This window comes from Camellia sinensis, chromosome 5, assembly GCF_055761805.1.
Source record: "Camellia sinensis isolate YWXY chromosome 5, ASM5576180v1, whole genome shotgun sequence".
Classification (NCBI taxonomy): domain Eukaryota; kingdom Viridiplantae; phylum Streptophyta; class Magnoliopsida; order Ericales; family Theaceae; genus Camellia; species Camellia sinensis.
This window is the reverse complement of record NC_138965.1, coordinates 174187575-174211452: the sequence shown is the minus strand read 5'-3', so window position 1 is coordinate 174211452 and position 23878 is coordinate 174187575. Positions and strand designations below refer to the sequence as shown.

At 30.8% G+C, this 23878-nt stretch overlaps 1 protein-coding gene across 4 annotated transcripts; it reads left to right on the top strand.

The window, feature by feature from the left end:
• The first annotated feature begins 9607 nt into the window (after positions 1-9607).
• LOC114291739 (CBL-interacting serine/threonine-protein kinase 9) lies at positions 9608-16408 on the top strand. Of its 4 annotated transcripts, none has more exons than XM_082870475.1 (7): positions 9608-9873; positions 14248-14567; positions 14754-14805; positions 15053-15160; positions 15323-15403; positions 15994-16047; positions 16167-16408. In XM_082870475.1, exons 2-7 carry the CDS (start codon positions 14560-14562, stop codon positions 16281-16283), a joined length of 420 nt encoding a protein of 139 aa, XP_082726601.1. In that variant the 5' UTR covers positions 9608-9873; positions 14248-14559; the 3' UTR covers positions 16284-16408. The 4 variants fall into 4 exon arrangements, with proteins under 4 accessions (XP_082726601.1, XP_028091404.2, XP_082726600.1 ...); XM_028235603.2 differs by having other exon boundaries at positions 9648-9873; positions 14234-14567; positions 14754-14825; XM_082870474.1 differs by having other exon boundaries at positions 9694-9873; positions 14754-14825.
• The last annotated feature ends 7470 nt before the right edge of the window (positions 16409-23878 follow it).

The window sequence follows — 23878 nt, the reverse complement described above, 5'->3', positions numbered from 1 at the left end:
TTCGCTATGTGCATGGGTACATCGGGAGCAAGTTCAACTTGTGCATGGGTGGAGTCATACTAATACAATAAAAATTTAGACTACTTAATTATTATAAAGATAAACTACTTACTTATTATAAAGGTAAACTATTAATATATTCTAATAGTTAGATTTAATTCTCATCAAGTCTTATTGAAATAAGTTTTAGTAAAATCGTCGTTTTTTGTGATAATTTTTTGCATATGTCATTAAAAATTAATAATTAGTGACTTTTTATTCCCGATTTATAAATTGTCGCTAAAACTTACAATTAGTGACCTTTTTCTATAACGAATTTTTTAAACTATCGTTGAAAGTTAAAAATTAATGACTTTTCTTGTGATAATTTTTTTAAACTGTCACTAAAATTTAGTGACATTTTTTATGAATTTTTTTTTAACTATCACTGAAAATTAATAGTTAGTGATTTTTTTTAATAGTGTTTGATAAAAAAACGTCATTAATTAACATAGAACCTATTAGATAATAAGTTCATTCATTATGACCTACGCATAAGTCCCTCTAATTTATTTATTTTTTATTTCTAGATTTTGAAAAAATTACTATATTTCAATAATTAAAAATTTACTGTACTAGTATGACTTCAACCAATGTAAAGAGTGGATTTGCACACGAGCACCAATTGGTCTATGTACATTTGGAGACTGAAAATAATATATTCTATTTAAGTAGTTTTATTATTTTTATTTCATTTAAACTTTAATCATACATCTCATTTTAATTGTTTAAATATTTTAAAATAATGTAATTTTTTAGTTATTTTAAAAAAATTTATTAAACATATATAATATTAATTTTGCTTGAAAGATATCATCGATATTTTCTCGAGGGTATTAATTTTATTAAAATTAAATTTATATTTTACAAGATATACATATTTATCTAAATAAACAAAAACAAAAACAAAAAAAAAAAGTGTTTGCATTGCCACGTTAATGACTTTGGAGCAATGAATAATTCCTGTCCACTGTGGGGTGCCAAAACAAAGAAAGTAAAATATGAAAAGAATATTAATAGTTAAAAAGTATATCATGGTTTTCAAAATTGGATCGGACCGGCTGGTTGAACGGTTTGACCCGTCGATCAGTCCTTTGTCCGGTTTGGGTCTATGGTAGAGCCGTTCTCTATAAAGAACTAGAGTATTTTTTGAAATTCAATTAGATTCGCGATTAAACCGCCGAACTAGTTGACTCTGTCACAATTCGAAAGAACCAGTCCGGCTATGTTGATGTTTTCACTACAAGAAATGTCACTTTTGGCTACCAAAATATTGGTCGCCAAAAGTCCAAAATTTGGTCGGTGAAATAATTTTGCGACTAAGAAGTTTTGTCGCCAAGTTCGTCGTCTATACCCTGTCGGCGATAGTATTGGCGACTAAAATTTATTTGGTCGCCGAAAGTGTAACATTTGCCTACTAAATTTATTTTAGTCGGCAAATGTTAGCTTTCGGCCACTAAAACCATTAGTCGCCGAATGTGACTTTTGGTTAATACCATTCGTGTGGTCGGGGAAGGTGTGACTTTTTGCTACGAAAGAATTAGTCACTGAAACTTAACATTTGGCTATGAATCCGTAGTTAGTCGGCAATCGTGGCATTTCGGCCACTAATGTTTTAGTCACTAAAAGTTGTAAATGGAAATTTTAACCAGCTATTAATTACTTTTTGCTACCAAATGTTTTAGTCGCCAATTTTTTTTGCTACTAAATTATTGGTCACCAAAAAATACCAACTACGTATTTGGCTACCAAAATATTTGGTGGCCAAATATTTTCTTTTTTTTTTTTTCCAAAAAAAATTCTAAACAACCTACATCCATGTTTAATACAACTTGTACGTACATAATACAGGATTCAATACAACCCATATAACCCAATATAACCCATCAACGCTAAATATATTATCAACCATTCAAGCATTCAACAACGTGCACACATTCTAGTTCCAACCATCCAAAACATTAAAAATAAACGTCCAATTCTATATATAATACAAATTCCATACGAACCAAGTCTAATCCAACGTCAAAACTGACATGTCCTAACTTAAACTTGTTTGTCAGAATCTATGTTTTACATACATATTTAAGAAAATTATATGAACAAAATAAATACTAGACTAGGCACAAGTGCAAAAAAATAGTGAATGGTTTCGATTTTTCTCAGCATTATCAAACCAAAGAATCTTTGTGAATCATGGCAGCGCAGCCATCATTGTCCGTTTTGCAGCCTCACGCTTCATCTCTGCTACTTTGCCACTGCCACGGAAGTACATGTAAACATCCTGCAATATTGGGACAAGGGACTGTAAGCATAAATTTCAGAACATAAACCTTACACTTTAAATCATTTACCATGTGTATTATCAAGAAATCAAGACAAAATGACATACCTGAATCCATTGATGAACGGTTAAACGGAAGCGTGATTATCAATGAACTTTTGTTATTGATTATGTTATTGCCTTCTAATCATTTCCCCTTTGGTGCCTTATGTTTCTCCTTGAGAGGATTTAGGAAAAAAATGGCAGTGTTCTTATTTCCACCTGGGAAGGAATGTGGACCATAACCTTTTAAAGGTTGTAATTGGTTTTCAAAACTGAAAGGTTGTGGAAGTTCAAAAGGAATGAAAACCAACTTTAACCATTATTGGTTTTAATTTCTATTTATTGGTTTTCAAAACTGAAAGGTTGTGGAAGTTCAAAAGGAATGAAAACCAACTTTAACCAATATGTTTTAATTTCTATTTCTGCCCCTCATAGAAATAGAAATTATACAACTAGTATCTACACATTAGATCCATAACACATATACCCTTAAGCCTATTAACTAAATTGAATCACTTAAATTGTAGGCTTCTTATAAATGATAACACCACATTTAATTATGTGGTCCCATTGAGACATTATCTAACAATCTCCCACTGGACCACATATGTATCCTGAAAAATGTGCTTAACTTTAGTGAGCTCAGAAATTTGTTATCATAACTTGAGGGTATCCAAACAATCTTGTCCATTAAGTATATTAATATAGGATCAAAGCGGTCTTCGTTACATCAATCGTAACTCGACCCACCAATGGTCACGTATACTAATACAGCTAAATGACATAGATCAATCATGGATGCGTAGCATGGAAATTACATGTGATGTGATCCATACATGCCTATTTCCAACTGGTCCTACTTAACTTTATTGAGATCAATACTTCACAATACGTAACAGAGCGTAATAAACTGAATATTTCATTTCTGCAGAAATTAATCTAATTACATAGATAAAACTCAAGGCTAACATAAAGCAGTAATATAAATACAAACTCCCACTCAACCAGAATGTTCTCAAATAGAACAACACCCATCTGAGCAGTGTGCTCATGAAAGACCTTGGGTGGTAGTCTCTTTGTAAGTGGATCCGCTATTATGGAGTTTGTCCCAATGTGCTCTATGGAAATCTGTCCACTCTGCACTCTTTCTTTTACAACTAGGAACTTGATATCAATATGCTTTGATTTTGTCGAGCTCCTGTTGTTATTGGAATATAAAACTGCAGACTTATTGTCACAATATAACTTAAGTGGTCTTGCAGTGTTTATATTCTTCATTCATGGCTTCTATCCACTTATGAGAGTTGGAACTTTCCATGGCTTGACGAAAGTTGATTGGATCATCTTTCGACATTCCATTTTCTACCTCATGTTCCTGGAGATATACAATATAATCATCTGAAAATGCAAATCTCCTTTCTCTGGTGGATCGCCTTAATGGCACAGATTCTTGAGGTTGAGGTTGTAGAGTTTGTTCCTCAGGAACAATTACTTCATCTTGAATGGGGGTTTGAACTATATTATCTTGAACAACATTGTCTGCTTGAGGATCCGAAATTACTTCTCGAGCAATGACAGGTATAGGAACCTGTGATTGGTCAAAAGTAGTAGTAGGAAGTGGGATTACTCCTGCTTCCTCCTCAAAGACAATGTCTCTAACTGGATTTCTCCCCCCAAACTCAACATCCTCAAAAAATGTTGCAATTACCTCATGTTCACATTAAGTTACCAAACAGATAATCTCTAAATAAATTAATTTAATGACAACATCTCAAGATACCTAGCACAACATTAATACCAAGTCTTTGGGTAGTGATATTAACTGTAAGTGGTATTCTTGTTGTAATGATCAAATATTGACAATAAGTTATGTCAAATAACAAATCTATCTTTTGATGGATTTATTATTCGCATTAGGTTTTCTTGACAATTAGCACATGTTTATCACCACAAAATGTGTGTGTAATTCTGCCAAGTCTTAATCATGTCTTTGGACCGATAAATACCCGCATGAGATACACAGACATGAACTTCAAAACATTCCATATAAAACAATCTAGACAAGAGAGGTCACTTTTGTGACATGTTGTTTGAATTGACTTATATTGAGAGTGTTAGAAAATTAAATTTCTGTAGACGTTGTATGAAATTACATTAAATTTAAAGATTTCTAAATTTGTGACCCCGTATATGTTATATAATCTGCAGCAATTCCAATTATATATATACATATATAAATAGAATTGACGGGTCCAAAACAAATAGTTTTTTTTTTTTATGATGTTCAAAATTAAACCGATCAAATCGCAAGATATATCTATATATATATATATAAATACATGATGTTCATCCATTTGAGAGAAGAAAAAAAAACTGCCCACCGAATCATTTTACAATTCCAGAAAACAGATTGTCATTTTCACAGAACAAAACAGAAAAAAACAGAATTTACATCCATAAGAAAATTCAGAATCTGATTCCAGGAAACTAAATAGAATGAATAAAGCATATCAATTCTGATAAGACACATGATATGCATGCTCTGATACCAATTGTAAGCATAAATTTCAGAACATAAACCTTACACTTTGGATCATTTACCATGTGTATTATCAAGAAATCAAGACAAAATGACATACCTGAATCCATTGATGAACGGTTAAACGGAAGCGTGATTATCAATGAACTTTTGTTATTGATTATGTTATTGCCTTCTAATCCTTTCCCCTTTGGTGCCTTATGTTTCTCCTTGAGAGGATTTAGGAAAAAAATGGCAGTGTTCTTATTTCCACCTGGGAAGGAATAGGGACCATAACCTTTTAAAGGTTGTAATTGGTTTTCAAAACTGAAAGGTTGTGGAAATTCAAAAAGAATGAAAACCAACTTTAACCATTATTGGTTTTAATTTCTATTTATTGGTTTTCAAAACTGAAAGGTTGTGGAAGTTCAAAAGGAATGAAAACCAACTTTAACCAATATGTTTTAATTTCTATTTCTGCCCCTCATAGAAATAGAAATTATACAACTAGTATCTACACATTAGATCCATAACACATATACCCTTAAGCCTATTAACTAAATTGAATCACTTAAATTGTAGGCTTCTTATAAATGATAACACCATATTTAATTATGTGGTCCCATTGAGACATTATCTAACAGGGACAACAAAGCTCAAGAGAAAGTACAGAAGGAAGGAAAGTGAGAGGAGAGGAGAGAAATTGAAGTCATAATTCTTGAAAGCATTCATTCACCCTGCTTCCCAATAATTAAATTTTTTAAGCTTATTTCTGACCTGTAGATGTCCCAGAGCGTATTGTGCACGGGGTTCTGCCATAGAAGCTTCAAAGTCGATGTAAAAGAGATAATCAAAATACCTATCATTAGAAACAAGTTATTTGTACAAATTTCATAGTATAGACTTTGTAAACACAAATTCTAAGTTAATGAAAAACTCTGAACAGACGGAACTTTTATATATAGAACTCCAATCTGAAATAATATGCCATTGGCAATTCGGACTTTACAAACCAACCTGATGATTTTTTTTAGGTTAAAGTGATTGGATTGAAATCAGCCACATTAGATTCAATTCATAAAAGGAAATGAAACTATCAACACCAAGCATCTAGCTTACCTTCTATTTATACAAATATTTTTCTGAGAGGGTTGGCAGGCCTCCAAAGCGTCGTCTATATGATTCTCTTATCAAAACATCAAATATTTTATGAAACTCACATGATAGCATATTTGGCTTCCAAGAAAAAATTAACCAAGTTAAATACAAGTAAAGTCTCACTAGGGTTTGTAGGGTTTATACTTTCTCACGTCCCCAAACAATGAAAAGATTTAAATTCAAGATTCATCCTTCATTTTCCCAACATTCTTTTAGCAACAAAGGAAAGAAGTTCAAGAGAATGACACAAACAATTTTACGCCACTATGAAACATTCTGCAATTAATCTGTTTTGCTTCTTATAGCATTTACCCTAAAAAGATGTGGCCTTCTTTGTCCTTCTTGGGACTTTCGATCAGATTTTTGGTCAAGTTTCAAACTGCAAGTTGGACGTTTTGGAAAATTTGTCAAATTCTAATCCCATAATATTAACCAATGATGCCATGACTGGTTTTACATTTTTCCTTATAGCAAGTAATCACTAATCAATTGTTTCTTCTTCGGTTCTTCATTGTTTAACATTCCATAAATTTTAAATTAAACCAGCAATTTCTCACATTGCATTCATCATTTTTGCAACCAATCAAATACATGAATGTTTGTACAAGTGTCCATGAAACTCCAATGTTGCAAAATTTGTTTTAAAGGAGAATAATACTCACCTTGCACTGCCTTTGTTGGAATCATCAACAACCCTTAGCGGATGCTTTTTCTGTGGCTGGCTTTCAATCTGAACTTGCATTTGAAAGACAAGGCAATGTCCAAACCTTTTCACAAAAAAGAGTAACAGAGTAAAACAGATCAATTCAGCAAAACAGAGCAAAATTTGTTAGAATACCATGGTGCACAGAGTCAGCAAATAAATCACAATTTCAAGTTTAACCATTGCTTCAGAATAGATATAGATAGATATCAATCTAAGGGGCAAAACAGGGGGAGAAAAAGCGAGCCTTCTATAGCAAAGCAATTCCTATATATATATATATATATATATATATATTAGTTTGATAAAGTGAAGCTAGTTCCACTAAATTACATTAGACATGAGATCTCAAGAACATCAAGCAAGGTTTTAAAAAGCAGCCGCAACCGTTACGTAACGCCGTTACGTAACGGTTTTGGAGGTTACCGCCACCCGTTACGGCCGCTTTTGCAGTGTGATTGAGATTCACAGGTGTATCGGCCGTAGCGGCTGCCGTAGCGGTCGTAACGGTGCCGTAACAGCCTGTTACGCACCGTTACGTAATGGTTCCAAATTGTTTCTTCCGAAAAAACACAAAAAAAAAAAGCTGAAAATGGGGAAAGAGGGATAGAGAGAAGAAGAAGATAAAGAGAGAAAATGGAGGAGCAAGAGATAGAGAGAGAAGAGGGAAGATGAAGAACATGTTATTGATTGTTGAAACTATAAGACCTATGCTATTCTATTCAGCTGCTATCACTAAACCATTTTATTTGTGTGTGTCTATCTATATATTGTTTGAAAATAATAATAATAATAAGTGTGGTTATTATCTATTTGGTTTGGTTAAAATATGTATATATATATATATATATATATATTTAGGCTCTTATTTATTCTCTTACTTTTGTCATTATTTATCTTATATATAATAGTTAGTGATTGATTTTTTATATAATATAAAGTCATTAATTATTAAAATAAAATGTAAAAAACTCAGTTTATAGTGATTTAAAAATATGAAATATATTACATCATACTTAAAAATTTACAAAAATTGATCAATATTTATTTTTAACCCAATAAATATGATCATGGAAAAAAAATATGCGTATCGGTAAGTTTTTTTCAAATTGTGCAAAAAATAAAAAAATTCACGGTTCCGGTTACCGCAACCGTTACACTACGGCCTTTACACCCCGCAACCGCAACCGCGTCACCGCCACCGTTACGGCGACTGCAACCGCTTTTCAGAACCTTGACATCAAGACACCCATCCAATGCAGAAAGAACCGAAACATATTTATAAAGGAGTTTTCCAAATTGTATCCCATGAAAAGGTGTCCTTTTATTACCTATATTGAAAATAAAATAATATTGCACTCCTCCTTCCCACCCTCTTCTTTCTCTCTCCATCGTTTGTGAGGCAACCCAAAGTGATCCACTTTCAGCTAGTTCAACCATTCTGTCCACATTCTTTCACAAATGAAAAGTAAATTAACTAGCCACTTCAAACTATTTGTGGTTACAAGCCCACTCCATATATAATTTTTAAAAAAATTGTGCCATATTATATAGATATAAATATTAGAGATTGATGTCAAATACAACTTATCTGTGTTAAAGTATAATAAATATTGTGTAATTAGAAAGAAGTATAATAAATTTGAATCGTATTCTTTAGTCCCTTTGAGATTGAGATTTGTATTTTGAGAAGTTGTATCTCAATTGGGAACGAACTTTCTTTCTTGCCAAAAGCTAATTTCTTACAAAGTTTCTTATTAATTACGAGAACAAAAAATAAATAAATAAATATAGCATCTTACAACATGCTAATATCAAACTCATTATCACTACTACAAAAATAGTTAAAGATCACACTTTGACAAAAAAAAAGATCTCACTTTTGTTGGAAGTGTGATAAAAAAATTAGATTGATATTTTAATCACACTTAATTTGATTGAGTGTGATAATATTTATTTTTTATGTCACTTTTCAATTAAGTGTGATTATATATATATGTTTTAATCACACCTTCTAATTAAAAGTGTGATTATATATACACAACAACTTTTTAATCACACTTTTTAAACAAGTGTGATTATATATATATTTTTTAATCACACATTCTAATTAAAGTGTGATTATATATACACTATTACTTTTTAATCACACTTTTTAAACAAGTGTGATTATATATATATTTTTTAATCACACATTCTAATTAAAGTGTGATTATTTATATATTTTTTAATCACACATTCTAATTAAAGTGTGATTATATATACACTACTACTTTTTAATCACACTTTTTAAATAAGTGTGATTATATATATTATTTTTAATCACACCTTCTAATTAAAGTGTGATTATATCACTACTACAAAAATAGTTAAAGATCACACTTTGACAAATAAAAATATCTCACTTTTATTGAAAGTGTGATAAAAAAAAATTAAATTGATATTTTAATAATACTTAATTTGATTGAATGTAATAATATTTATTTTTTATTTCATTTTTAAATTAAATGTGATTATATATATTTTTTATTCACACCTTTTAATTAATGTGATTGTAGATTGTTTTGAATATATTGTTTTTATATAATAATATATCCCAAACTGGTGCCTTTTTTTCTTCCATTACTCTCAGCTAGAGCTGGGCATTGGGTTATCTGACCCGTCCAAACCGCCCTACCCAATCTGATCCGCACATATATGGGCGGTTTCACAAATACATTAGAGTCGGATGCAATTTGAATTTTAGCTGATTTTCAGGTTGTGGGCGGATTGCGGGTTTGAACCGCACCCGCCCAACCCGCCCCGCATTAACAATTTTTTTATTTTATTTTAAATATTTCAAATTTGGACCGTCTTTTTTTTTGGGTGAATAATCTGGACCGTTCGACCTTTCATCTTCTTCTACACCCAAACAAACAAAAACCCTAATGAATCTAATCTCTCAAACTCAAAACACAGCGCAGCTCTCACTCTCTCTCTCATCTCATCAGTCCCTCTCTCGTTTTTCATCTGGACCGATCAACCTCGCAAGAGATCGACTTTCTCTCATCGCAAGATCGACTGATCGACTCACTCTCTCATCGCACCAATCGACCTCGTAAGATCGAATCTTTCTCCAGCAACTCTTATGTATGCGTCTCTCTCTCTCTCTCTCTCTCTCTCTCTCTCTGACTTTTTGTGGGCATTCAGATCTATGTCTCTCTGACTCTATTTTTTTTTTTTTTGTTCATCAAATGAATCAATGGCTATTGTGTAAATTCTTGATCTAGGAAGAAAAAGAGATTCTGAAGTGTTGTTAGGTCTGTAAAAACATGAATCTTGAGATTGTGATTGTGATTGTGATTTTCATACACTGTAAAAACATGAATCCTCTGATACTGGTTCTGGCTATAGCTGCTGGAAGCAGACATCTATAATTCCAAATCTTGAATTTGAATGCTTTGATACTGATATTCATGAAGATTTGTATAAGCTTATTAAAATAAGAAGAATATTTCTTATTAACTGTTTCTTGAAGCCTGAACTCCAGTGTATTTGCTTCTTTTCTTGTGGTTTCTGGATAACCAAACAGACCATGGATAAGTTTGGGAGATGTTATTTGATTGGTTAGTAAAAGGGTGCTGAAGAAGTAATGTCGTTTTTATTAGTTTCCTGAAAATGATGGCGCATGCTTGTTATTCAAAACAAACTATAAATAAATATATAAATAAATGAGAAAAAAAAAATTGGCCTTTATTTTCTTTTGTTTATTATCTTTAGATTTTGCTTTTGCCTACAATTTGAGTCCAATTTGTTTCTAAATGTGTTTACTTTTTCCTTATCTATTATATGGTGGAAAGCCTGAGGGAATTTGATTTGTTCCCTTGCTTTGTTTGATTTCAGAAAACAGATTGGGAAAAGAAATTGAAAATTCGAATTTAAGATTTCCTCATTATTGAAGACCTTAGAAAACCTCAATCCTCTCTCAAATAACTCTAATGGTAATCTTTTATATGGCTAAGTATTTTAACAGGACATAACTAAATAGAACCTATAATGCAAAATTTCCTTGGTTTTGGTGATTCCGTTGTTTTTCTTATTTTCCTCATAAATGGCTGACATCATAGCCGCTGCAACAACTCAAACATTACTTCAGATTTCATTTTTTTCCGTTGAGAAAACTCAAGAAAAACAGGGATGGGAAGAATAATATTTCTAAAAGATAGATGTTAAATCTCACCAGTGGGAGGCAAAATATTCTTCAACAAAATGAAGATAGCCTCTTCAGGACTGAGCTTAATCCTCTTTCGCACCACATACACAAACTGACTGATAGTCAGATCAGCAGGAACCAAGTATCTACTAATTATTTTATGGTTTCTTCTATAATGAATTGTCTTATGAGGGTGGGATTTCATGTTTTATGCAATATGTTTTGTTTTTCTTTTCAGTAGGGTATTTTGTAAATTTGAACATGGGTGACGCAATTGTCTGCTAGTTTTTTTTATTCAAATACAATTATTATTTATGTAAGAATTAATGGGCTTATTTGAGGTAATTGTTTTCATATTAATGTCTGTATTGATTGAAGTTTTAATCCTTCTAGTCTCCAATTGTCTGCTAGTTTGTGATTCAGGTACAATTATTATTTGAGTGCTCTTTATTCCGAATTTTTTACGGTAGAGGGTACTGACACTGAGTACATTTTCCTGTTAAGAATATTTGGTTTTTATCCTCAATTATCAAATTTTTGAAGTCTCACTTTCTAGTCTAAGATATATGCAATTTACAGATATTGCACTTGTGAAAGAGTATTGGCTAATTGAGTGGGTCCAATTGAGTTTTAGTGTCAGAGTCAGCTCAAAATACTTTTTTTTTTCTCTCCCCCCGTTAATGGTTCTTTGTCATAATTTTACTTCTTGCTCTTTGATTTATTAGTTTTTGCTTGGTTTGTTCATCTTGACTATCAAAGTAATCATTGTCAAGTGAATGTGCATGGAACCAGATCAATGGAGTTGTAGTATTAGTTTGAGCTGAAAGTTCATCAGTTCTTTGTTACTTATCTAGGTTGTGATCTTTACTTATTAGTCTTTTGAATGGGTTTGTTTCAATATTTAAATTTGGTTGTTTACTAAGTATCTTTGCATGCTGGTGCTCTAATTGATTAGTTATGTATGGTGCCTTCCCAAACCAAGCTTTTTAGCCCAGGCTAAAATAGCCAAAAAAGCCAAAAAGCTAACCCACTTCCCAAACGAAGGCTATGTATATCACCTTTCATCTCTTTAGGTGGTTTCTGAAGCCGTAAGTTGAAAATAATACCAAAATTGCCTCAGGATCAAATAGTCATGAAGGCCTATAAATATGAGACTAATGCCCATAACTTTTTTATAATATATATATATATATATATATTATATTGGTGCTATAGTTATGATGCTTTAGGCAACCTTGTGAAGAGATTTTAAATTCATAAGTTCTAATTTGGGGACCAAATTAACAAAATTTGAGTCTATAGTTGCTCTTTAAAAGTTTTTGTTGTAGGATAATTTTCAACAAAATTAGAGCCAAACTTCAGCAGTTTTTTTTTTATTTATAAAAAAAGTGTTTAAAATCAGTTTTTAGAAACATTTTATCAAATTTGACAGAACATTTCACAGTAAATCTATAGTAGTTTTCTCAAGCTAAAAGGTAGCTTTTTGGAAACAAGAAGTGCAGTAGCTGATTGCAGCACTGCAGTGGGGTCTCTGAGCCAGAATTATTGAATTCTCTTTTGGATAGAAAGCTTTATTAGTAAAAAAAAGTAACAAAAAACACAACCCAAGGGACAGACTCAGAGAAGCATGTTAAAATGTTCTGAGGTTCAATCATCATATGACCCAAAAGAGGATGCTTTTGAATGGATGGGGTGGGATTTTCAATTCCAAGGATGTGGAAATGAAAATGATTTCCATAACAGACTTCATTGATGAAAGCATTGTTTGTTTATTTGAAATGGGAATCTAGTGTTCATTTGGTGGCAGACAAGAATTGTAATCTCTCTTATGTACTGTTTGGTGGGGATGAAAAAAAATTTAAAGTCCTATGTAATGTTTGTTTATTTTGACATCTATAAAGTTGTTCTTACCTGGATTTTAATTTATTCATTTTTAGTTCTTACTAAAAAATGCTCCATTTAGATTGATATATAAATCTTGGTATTATTCAGTAATTAGCCTTACTAACAAAAAATAGTTTAATTATAATATTTCATAGTGTCATATATATAATTTCTATGTATCAACAAAAAAATTTAGGTTGTTAGGGTTACTTGAGTTATGAAAACTCATGCGCAAATTGCCAATTTAGTTCCAATTGTATTTTGTTCTTTAATTGCCAACAAAAAAAAACCCAAGTTGCACCCTCACCTCTAGTTCCAATTGTATTTTGTTCTTTAATTTTTTACAAATTGCCAATTTAGTCCAACTGAACAAAAATCAAGCATAAAAGGATATATTTAAGAGAGAATAGACCATTTCATAATAGATGCTAATTTTTAATACATTGGGACATAAGGCTTAGTTTGGTTTGATTTATGCTTTAAATTTACTGCTATTGACAAATGTGTGAATGACTAGATGAATATAATCTTTTTTATTGAAATAAGTTTGCATTTGTTATCATGCCTTTGCTAAGGCAGTCAACTAGTCAATAATTTTGAGAGGTTTCTTTCTTCTCTAAATCATACTCGTAATTACCACCAATTTTTCATCATGTACCTATCATATCCAATAACTATTATAATAATTTTGTACCTTCATCAAACTATAAATGGCTAATCAGTTTACTCAATCATCAAACTATTCAAAAATTCAGAACACCACTCACACCACTTGTCCTATATATAAAGTATACAAGTTATTTAGTGTGAATTATTTGTCACACTCTTTGCATTAATTGATTCAATATTTTAAAACTCAACAACCCTTATTTCATATTTTTTATTCGTAAATTACAAATAGTGTGTATATATATGTATGTATATATGTGCTATTTGTAATCAACTTTTTGGAAGTTAAGTGGAAGATAATGGACTAGCATTGCAATTTAGGGAAGATAAGAAAACTGTTGAAGCATTTCATTAACATGTTGTGTGCATGAGACTTGTTTGGAGAAATTAAGGGGGGCTAGCAAAAACATGCCTTTGGACTTTGCAATTAGTTTTAGATAACACACAAAGTGATAAAAAAAAAGTAAAAAAAAAAATAATAAATAACTAAATACACCGAGTTATAAATGTTTCATAACACAATATCGATGCACATGCTCTTTCATGCACGTTTTGAGTTTTGGTTTTGCTAATGCTGTCATTCTTGGTGTGATGTTTGTTAACATAGTATGTTTCCCTCTTGTTTTTTAGTTTTTCATTTGTTGAATTGTGTTTTGTTGGTATAACAAAACAACTATCCAACACCTTTGATTATAAAAAAAAAAAAAATTTAATGAGTGGGAAGTCGTGTATTTATGTTGACAGATTTGATGATGCAGTGGCAGCGGCTCAAAGAGCAGCACGGCTGGACTTAAGCAGCAAGGAAGTGAACATGGTGGTTAAGAGGACACGGGTGGTGGCAATGGCTCGGTCCAACGGTAACGATTTGTTCAGGGGATAAAGATACTCAGATGCTTGTGTTGCATATGGAGAGGGACTCGACCATGACCCCTACAACTCGGTGTTGTTGTGCAACAGAGCCACTTGCAGGTCCAAACTTGGTCAATTTGAGAAAGCAATCAAGGACTGGACTGCTGCCCTTAATGTGCGCCCATCTTACAGGAAAGCCAGATTAAGAAGAGTCAATTGCTATGCCAAGGTAACTAACTAACTACTAGTAGCCTATCCTATATGTCTATTTGTTGCAACATTTTTTTGAGTTTTTTTGATATTTATGAGCAGCATTTAAAATGAATTGAATGCTCTTCGCACTACTAGAAATATGATGGTCTAAGTGCTTCATGTTTTACATGTTAACGCATCCTTTTTCTATGCTTGAAAATAGGTTATGGCAAGCAAGACAAAGATCTACATTGTGCTCGAGTATGTTGGCGAGGGTGAGCTTTTTGACAAAATAGTAAGGCATTGTTTTTTGAGCTTCTACTCTCTGAGCACCTATAATTTCATTCATAATATAATCAATTGTGTAATGCATTACATCTTAATTTAGGCATTTGCTCATGTCATGCTTACCATTTTGTTGTGGTAATGTGTGTTATATTGAGTCTCATTTATGTAAATCATGTAGGTACCGAGTCTTGTATTTGTCTGATAATATTCCCTTATTGACCCTTTTATAACTAGGCCAAACTAGGAAGACTTAAAGAGGATGAATCTAGGAGATATTTTCAGCAGCTCATCAATGCTGTAGACTACTGCCACAGTAGGGGCATGTACCATAGAGACTTAAAGGTTTAACAAACTTTCTTACATGTTTCATTGATTAATTAATGTATTTATTCTAATTTTTTCCAATAAAAAAGAATTTATTATCTAACAGTAATTTGGTTTCTTTGGCTATTTATTCGACCATGACTCTGAAATTTGCATTACCCTGCATTACATCTTTTGCAGCCCGAGAATCTGCTTCTAGACTCATTTGGTGTTCTCAAGGTTTCAGACTTTGGATTGAGTGCATTTTCCCAGCAAGTGCAGGTAAGTATTATGTGAGTTTGCAACAATTTACTCATCTGAGAGCAGATTTTTAGCAGGTGGGTGTTTAATAAATTGAACGTCAAATTTTTAAAAGTAGCAGCACTGAGTCAATTTTGCAGCCTATTTGGTTTACTAAAATCACGTAGTCCAGAAACTACCTTTCCGGCCAGGAGCAGTGCCCTGTGCTGAAAGGAATTCCTCAGGAATAATGTGGCCATTAGTTTTTCTTCTGTCCTTCAGTAGCTTGTTCATTTCTTGTTTCTATTAATTTGGAAATGAACTTTTTTTTATGATTTGTGTCTTTCTTTTCCCTCTTTTTATATTAGTTTCCCCAAATCAAGGAGGCAGTTTAGTTTTATTAGTTGACTTCTTCATAAGATTCTGTATTATGCATCATCTAGATTTCGACACTTTGAAAACATTCAGTGACTATTTTTTAAGACTTGATCTAATCCGCATTGAGGTTATATGATCTCAATATCATTCAGACACATAAGTTGTGGATTGCCTTAAACCTAACCCTCATTCATCAATATAAGTTGGTGTTGTGGCTTTGCTTAATCAAAGACTGACTACCTTTTTTACTGTAGGAAGACGTGCTGTTTCACACTGCCCGTGGAACCCCAAATTATGTTGCTCCTGAGGTATCAATTATGATGTCATGGAAATGGATGGTCGCTTTGGTGCAATTTTTTTTCCTTTTCTTATTAGTTTCTTGCATTTGTGATACTTCTTTCTTTCTTTTTTTTCCCTTTTCTATCAGGTGCTCACTGCTAAAGGTTATGATGGTACAGCAGCTGATGTATGGCCTTGTGGGTCATTCTGTTTGTTCTTATGGCTGGATACTTACCTTTTGACAAGCCGAACCACATGGCTTTGAAAGCATTCAAGCACTTAATTTTTTAATATATGTAATCACAGTTAATTTTTTTTTATTAATTTATTTGTATATACTTTTGAAAATTTAACTTTCATTTATGAAATACATGATGTTATTTCATTCAATATATGGTTGTGATTCAAAATATAGTATATAGTGTGTATCACATTATTCAAATGCGCGTACAAAAATAGTATTGATTATTTTTCAAATATGTCGATTTTTTTTTTTAATTTTATCACAGGTTTTATTAGTTATTAATCACACTTAAAAGATGTAATCTAAATATTTTTAATCACATTTAAAATGTGTGATCTAAATGTTTTTAATCACACTTAAAAGATGTGATCTAAATATTTTTAATCACATTTAAAAGGTGTGATCTAAATGTTTTTAATCACACTTAAAAGGTGTGATCTAAATATTATTAATCACACTTAAAAAGTGTGATCTAAATGTTTTTAATCACACTTAAAAGGTGTGATCTAAATATTATTAATCACGCTTAAAAGATGTGATGAAATCATTTTTTAATGACACTTAAAAAGTGTGATTAAAAGTATTTTTTAATGACACTTAAAAAGTGTGATTAAAAATGACCTTTTTTAATCGCACTCTCAAAGACCACACTTTCATAAAACTTAAAAAGTGTGATTAAAAAATATACATCACACAAAAAAAGTGTGATCTTTATCTGTATTTGTAGTAGTGTATATACCTGAGGGGTCACCGTGATCTCTTCTAGACAATCCTCATAACCAAGAGGGCTTCGTTTCCTGTCTGAATTTGATGTAGAAGGTTTTGAGAGAGAGTTTTGAGGATGTTTCAAGTAATTGATAAATCATTAAAAAAATTTGACCAAGACACAAGTTATTAAAAAAATATATATTAAAAATAAAATGTATAAAATACTTGGAGCTAGGGATGATTATAGGACAGATTTGGGACGGATTTGTCATTCTCCGCCATCGCCGACAAGCTCCACCCCCATTCCCGTCTCAGCCCCGTTATGGTTGGAATTTTTCAACCTCATCCCCGCCATCGCGGATACCCGATATCTGCAAATATCTGACCACATTTCAAATAGTTAAAAAAATTGATAATCATTTAAATCATTAGCACACTAAATATAATTTTTCTTATTTCTATATATATAAATAGTGAGACTTTTAATATTATCATTTATTTATAAACTTCATGGAAATGCATTTGAAGAATCATAAATTTAAGATAATTTAGACAAAGACACTGAGACCCTGCATCCTCTCTAAAGAAGACAATAAAAAGAATGAATACCATGTTTAACACCAAGGAGAGTATTCCAATAGCTAATACCAAGCTTTATTAAGTGGATATAAAAAATAGGTAAACAAGTGATAAATCAATTAGATAATTATACCCAGTGAAGGATGTACTCTGCTGCAATGATGGCAGTTGCATAGGATCTCATTGAACGATTAATTGTTGATATCAGAGTGGCTCCATCAGAAACAGTTAACGCAGCCAGGGATTTGCAGAATTTAGAAGGATCCGCAACATGCTCAATTACCTGACTAAACGCAAACCATAGTAAAGATATCCAAATGAGTAAAAATGCAAAAATAAAAAATAAAAATAAAAAAATCATGACTTCAGGAACACAAAAAAGTTACTGGTTGCAATCTTGACGAACCGATCATTGAACTCACAAAAAAGCACAAAATCCTTTATATGCAAGTATGCATACAAAATTCATGACTTGGGGAACACAAATTGTAGAAATGTAGCCAGCATTACCTAACAGAAGTTACAATTAACATGATCGTACCTCTAAAGCAATCACAGCATCAAACCCCTTGTGCCCCTCAACTAGTTTTTCTGTCCACATAATTGTATCTGTGAGTTTCTGAATATTAAACTAGAAATTTGATAAATGAGCTTAGAATCAACTAGGTTTTTATGAGAACGGATTTTAAATATCCCAATTTTAGATTAGGTTCCTTCTATGTTTTAAAGAGAAAGACCAATTTCATCAAGAAAATAAAAATTGTAGATTTCAAGTTGTTTCAATTTTATAGCCAAACAAGTCTAATATAAAATTTTAACCCAATTCCTATATATATATATATATATAAAGAGAGAGAGAGAGAGAAGCATACGCGAGACGAAGCATCAATTGAGCAGAATTCATCTCAGCGATGAAGCCTCTAAATCTTGTGGCGGTGGCGGTGGCGGTGGCGGTGGCGGTGGCGGTGGATCTATGAAGATCGGCGGAGGAGGAGGCGGCGTGAAAAGAGCGGCGGTACTCACAATGACGATGGCGATGGCGGAGGAAGAAGAGGTGTTCCGGTTTCCGGCGAAGGCGAGGAAGAGCGGCAGTGAGAGAGGGAGGGGAGAGGAGCAACGCTGAAAATAGAGAGAGAGAGAGAGAGAGAGAGAGAGAGAGAGAGAGAGAGAGAGAGGGGAGAGGTGCTGATTATTTTAGGGTTTGGTTTGGTACAAAATTTAATTATTTGTTTTCATTCGGCTACCAAACGATTTAGTAGCCAAAAGTAGGTCTACAGCGACTAAAAGGAATTTTGTCGCCGAAAATATATTTTTGGCAACCAAAATTTCGGTCGCCAAAGATTAAAAATTAAATTTTTTATTTCATTCGGCTACCAAACAATTTAGTAGCCAAAAGTAGGTCTACAACGACTAAAAGGAAATTTGTCGCTGAAAATATATTTTTGGCGACCAAAATTTTAGTTGCCAAAGATTAAAAATTAAATTTTTTATTTTCATTCGGCTACCAAACAATTTAGTAGCCAAAAGTAGGTCTACAACGACTAAAAGAAATTTTGTCGCTGAAAATATATTTTTGGAAGATTAAAAATAAAATTTTTTATTTTCATTCGGCTACCAAACAATTTAGTAGCTAAAGGTACCTCTACGGCTACTAAAATTTCTTTTAGTCGCCAATTGTGATATGTTTAGCTACTAAAAATTTTTGTAGTCGCCAATTGTAATATTTTTAGCTATTAAATTTTTTTTAGTCGCCAATAATCAACATTTCCCTACTAAAAAAATTAGTAGCTAAAAAGTTGATTTTGCCGACTAATATTATTTTTGGTAGCCAATTCCGTAACTTTTGGCAACTAAATTGTTTTTGGTAGCCAAAAATGGTCGACAAAAATATATTTTCTTATAGTGTTTCCTTGCATTAAAAATTATATACCAACTAGTGCCGGTTAAACCGTTTGACCCGTTGACCGGTTCTTGGTCTGGTCTAGTTCGGATTTATGCTAGAACTGTTTTGTACAAAGAATCGGAGCATTTTTTGAAATTCGCTTGGATCCGAGGTTAAATCACCGAATTGGTTAACCTGGTTTTGAACCAGTCGGTTATGTTGATATCTTCCCTGTATTAAAAATTACTATGGTAGAAGTAACACCTCTGTGACCACTGAGGCACTTTAGTTGTTTGTATATCTATTTGTAATATATTATTTGTGTCAAGAACTTATAATATGTAATTATATATTACTTTTTAAAATTTAAAGAGTGTAAAAATCAAATTTCAATTCATAATATTTATTTTAAAAAAGTTATTTCAATCATTTGTATTTATATATTATTTTTTAAATATTTATGAAATAATTAGGATATCACGTTTTGACTCGACGGTTAAACTAGTGACTCATTCATTCAACCCATTTTTCGATTCACTTATCGATCTAATTTTTAAAACATTGACATATACTCTCAGGAAAAACGTTAACCTAGGTTTAAAAAAAAAATGTGTGCAGATGATAGTTAATTAGGGCCGACTTTGGGGCAAAACCCTCAAAGCAGCCATTTTGGGCACCCAAAAAATACTCAAAAAAAGAGTGCCAAAACTTTAGTAATCCCAAAAAAAATAAAAAAAAAATCCACTTGAGTTAGAAAGATTTAAATTTTTTTATAAAAAGAGACTCAATCTGAATAAAAATGCCCAACATTTTGAGGCCCTCAATTTATATTTTAAATACATTTGAGATATAATTACAACAGGGTCGGCCCTGACTTATTAGGGATCTAGGTGAATTTTTTAAATTGGGCCCTTCATATATCATTATCCAAAAAAAAAAAAATTTGTTTGGATAAAACAAAAAAGATAAAAATTTATTTCTATAGCATTACAATTTAGTAAAATTTAGATAACAAATATATATATATATATATATATATAATAGTTGAATTTCAATTAGTTGAATCGAATCTTTACTTTTTAGCTTACCAATACTATAAGAACAAAAATTAATTGGGGGTAATGATGAGAATTTTCGACACAACTCAAGCAATATATAAAATTAGGAAGTTAAGGTTGACTATTTTCAACATGAATCTAAGTATGACACAACTCAATAACATGTATTATTAGTTATATATTTGAATGTTCACTAAGGAATGCCATTTCATTTTTTTAATCTTTTATTTAACTCTATCTAACTAAATAAAAAAGTATGTAAAATAATAATTAAGGTTAATATCTTTTTTTCATTTAAGATATATATTTTTTTGTTACCTATTTCAGAGTCAATCTAATAAAAAATATATAGTAATAAGGTACAATTTTTTTAATTAGAAAAATGTAATTGAATTAAAATCAAACATTTTATGAATAATTTCATTTAGTTGAAATAAATTTTATAAAATTCAACTTATGAGAAAAATTTTAATCTCTCAATACACTTGCTAAGTTATTTTTAACTAGAAGTGAAAGTTTTCATATTAAACATTAATCGAACACGAATCAAAATAACACCACACGACAACATAAAAATAAATTAATTGAGCTAATCTTAAAATAATTATAAAATAACATGACATGATACACTCCTCTAATTGAGGGCCCTAAATTTTGTTCAAAATTGAAGGCCCGAGGAGACCGCCTCAGTGGCCTCACCCCAGGGCCGGCCCTGAATTACAAACGCATAGTAGTTGGTTTCTGTCAGCAACAAAAATTAGAAGTATTCATCTAATTATTTTTTTTAACTAATTAAAGAACTATCATATTTTTTAGCTTTTTATGTGTTAATTTTTTTTTTCGGTTTTTTTATTTGTTCACCTATGATAGAAATTCTCAAATTTATAATATAAAGTTGGCTTTGAAGAAACAAACTCTATAATAGAGATGAATTCTTATTTTGTTTGATTAAATATTTATTTGATCACCCTCTAAAAATATATATATATTTATTTGATCCATTGATTATATATATATTTTGTCTATTATGATTATATATTTTTATTGTTTTTTATGTTTTATTTAATTGGTTATTTGATTTGTAATGATTGAGAATTAAGTTAGATGTTAATAATTTTTGATAAATTATGTCAAACATGTCACTATTCATAGAAAGTATAATTTTAGACAAGGGAAAAAAAAAACAAAACTTATATTTTAGATTTTTTATTATTATAAATTTTGTTATATATTTAAATAAATTTTAATAATCTTTGTATGAGCACTATTAAATGTAAAAATTTAAAACAAAATTTGATGCATAATCTTTTAGAAATTGTTTGGAATAGTCTATATAAGTTTATTTTTTGAATTTTTAGTTAAAAAAGGAAAGAGAAAAAAGATATATGTTTGAGATAAGTTTTTGACTCTTTATAAATATATATATATATATATATATATATATATTTATGTAATAAAATATTATATTAAATATTAAAATCACTCTTGTACCCTTCCTCACACAAAAATGCTTTAGAGCTCTAATATAGGAGCTTTAATAGCTCTAATGGGTAGGTGAGTCCCACCCTGATGTGATGTTTGTGCCTTGTTTTGTTTTTTTATTTTTTTTACTTTAACACATCATTAGAGCTCAAATTAAAGCTCTATATTTAGAGCTCTCTATCATTTCCCCTTCCGCACACACACCCTGTGCATTTAGTGCATTTCAAAAAAAAATTGACTGTGGGAATTCGTGGCCTACATCACGTCAGTGCATTTGATAAAATGTAAAAAGTACACATGACAAGACTGACATGCACTTTTGACTGTTGAATTCAAAAAGGAAAAATTCATAATTTTGCCATTTGTCTATTCCGCATTTTTTTCAGCCCAAATATGTAAATAGTGTTAATTTTTTTATTTTTTCAGTAATTTTTTGACTTTTTTAAAGAATGTCAAACATTCACTTAGGTCTCATTTAGGAACAGGTTAATTTAGTAATTTTTTGACTATTTAACTAAAATATGAGCTAAAAAAAATTAGTATGTTTGGGATGACTTTTTAAATTTTTACGAAAAGATGTGCAAAAATTACAGAGAAAAGAGAATCTTTGGCCTTATTTGGTTTGTGTTTCTCAAAAAATTTTGGAAAAAATTCTCTACAAATAAATTTTCAAAAGTAATCAAATTAAACAAATTTTCTCAAATTTTTTTTTCCAAAACTTGTTTGGTTTACAAGTTTTTCAAACAAATCTCTCTCTCATACACATCAAATCAATCACTTTTTTCAAAACTCTCTTTCAAAATAATTTTTCAAAACATCTTTTGAAAAAAAATCAAACCAAACAAATTTTCGTACTTTTATCTCAAAACATGTTTCTCAAATACAAACCAAACAAGCCCTTTGACTTTTTGGTATGAATTGTTGATTTTTTGACTAATTTAGTAACTTTTTGATTTTTTGACTAAAATGAAAGGTTGCCAAACGAGACCTTAATCAAAATTTTGTTTTCTGATATATATGAAGAGTTTATATTTAGAATTCAAGTCTAGTTTGGAAACATATTATTTTAGTAATTTTTTAATTTTTTATAAAAAGATGTATAAAAAATAGAAATAGTGACGAAATAATTTTTAATAATTTTTTATTTTATTTTATTTTATTTGATTAAAATGTATAATGGTTCAACGAAATTTTAATTTGAATTCCGGAAAAGTCAGAGCTGCAGTTAATCTTTCACTATCATAATTCTGCAAATGTCAGATGTTTTGTTTTTGTTTTTTTGTTTTTTTGTGTGTTTTGTGTGATCGGACGCATATGTCACAAGTTGATCATTCGCTTTTCGTCCAACTTTTCTCTGTGTAATGGGGTACAATATTTCAATTATAGGTTTTTTGACGGACTGATAGATTAGCACGTGGGTTTGGGGTGAGGTTAGAGCTATTTTAATAAAAATAAAATAAAATAAAATAATTTTTTTAATTAAATAAGATAAAATATTATATTTAAATTATAATTATTTTATTTTTGTTTTATAAAAATTTAAAAAGTTAAAAAGTTTATTGTAAATGATACTTTTTAGTTCTAGAATAAAATATTTAAAAAATTAACTTACATTTCAAGCGAACCCCAAATGAATTGTGAATATAAGATTGTTACGATACTCATTTGGTTTGTGAAGGGTTAGGTTAAAATAGTTTATCAAAAGTAAAATAAATTAAAATAATTAATAAGATAAAATATCATATCAAATTTAAAATTATTTATTTTTTCTTTTACAATCATCAAATCAACTTTAAAAAAAAAAATTGACCAACTTTCCAAACACATGGCCACACTAAAATAGTTAATGACGTGGGTAAGCCCATAAAGGCCATAACCCACTATGAATAACCCAAGCCCATCACTTG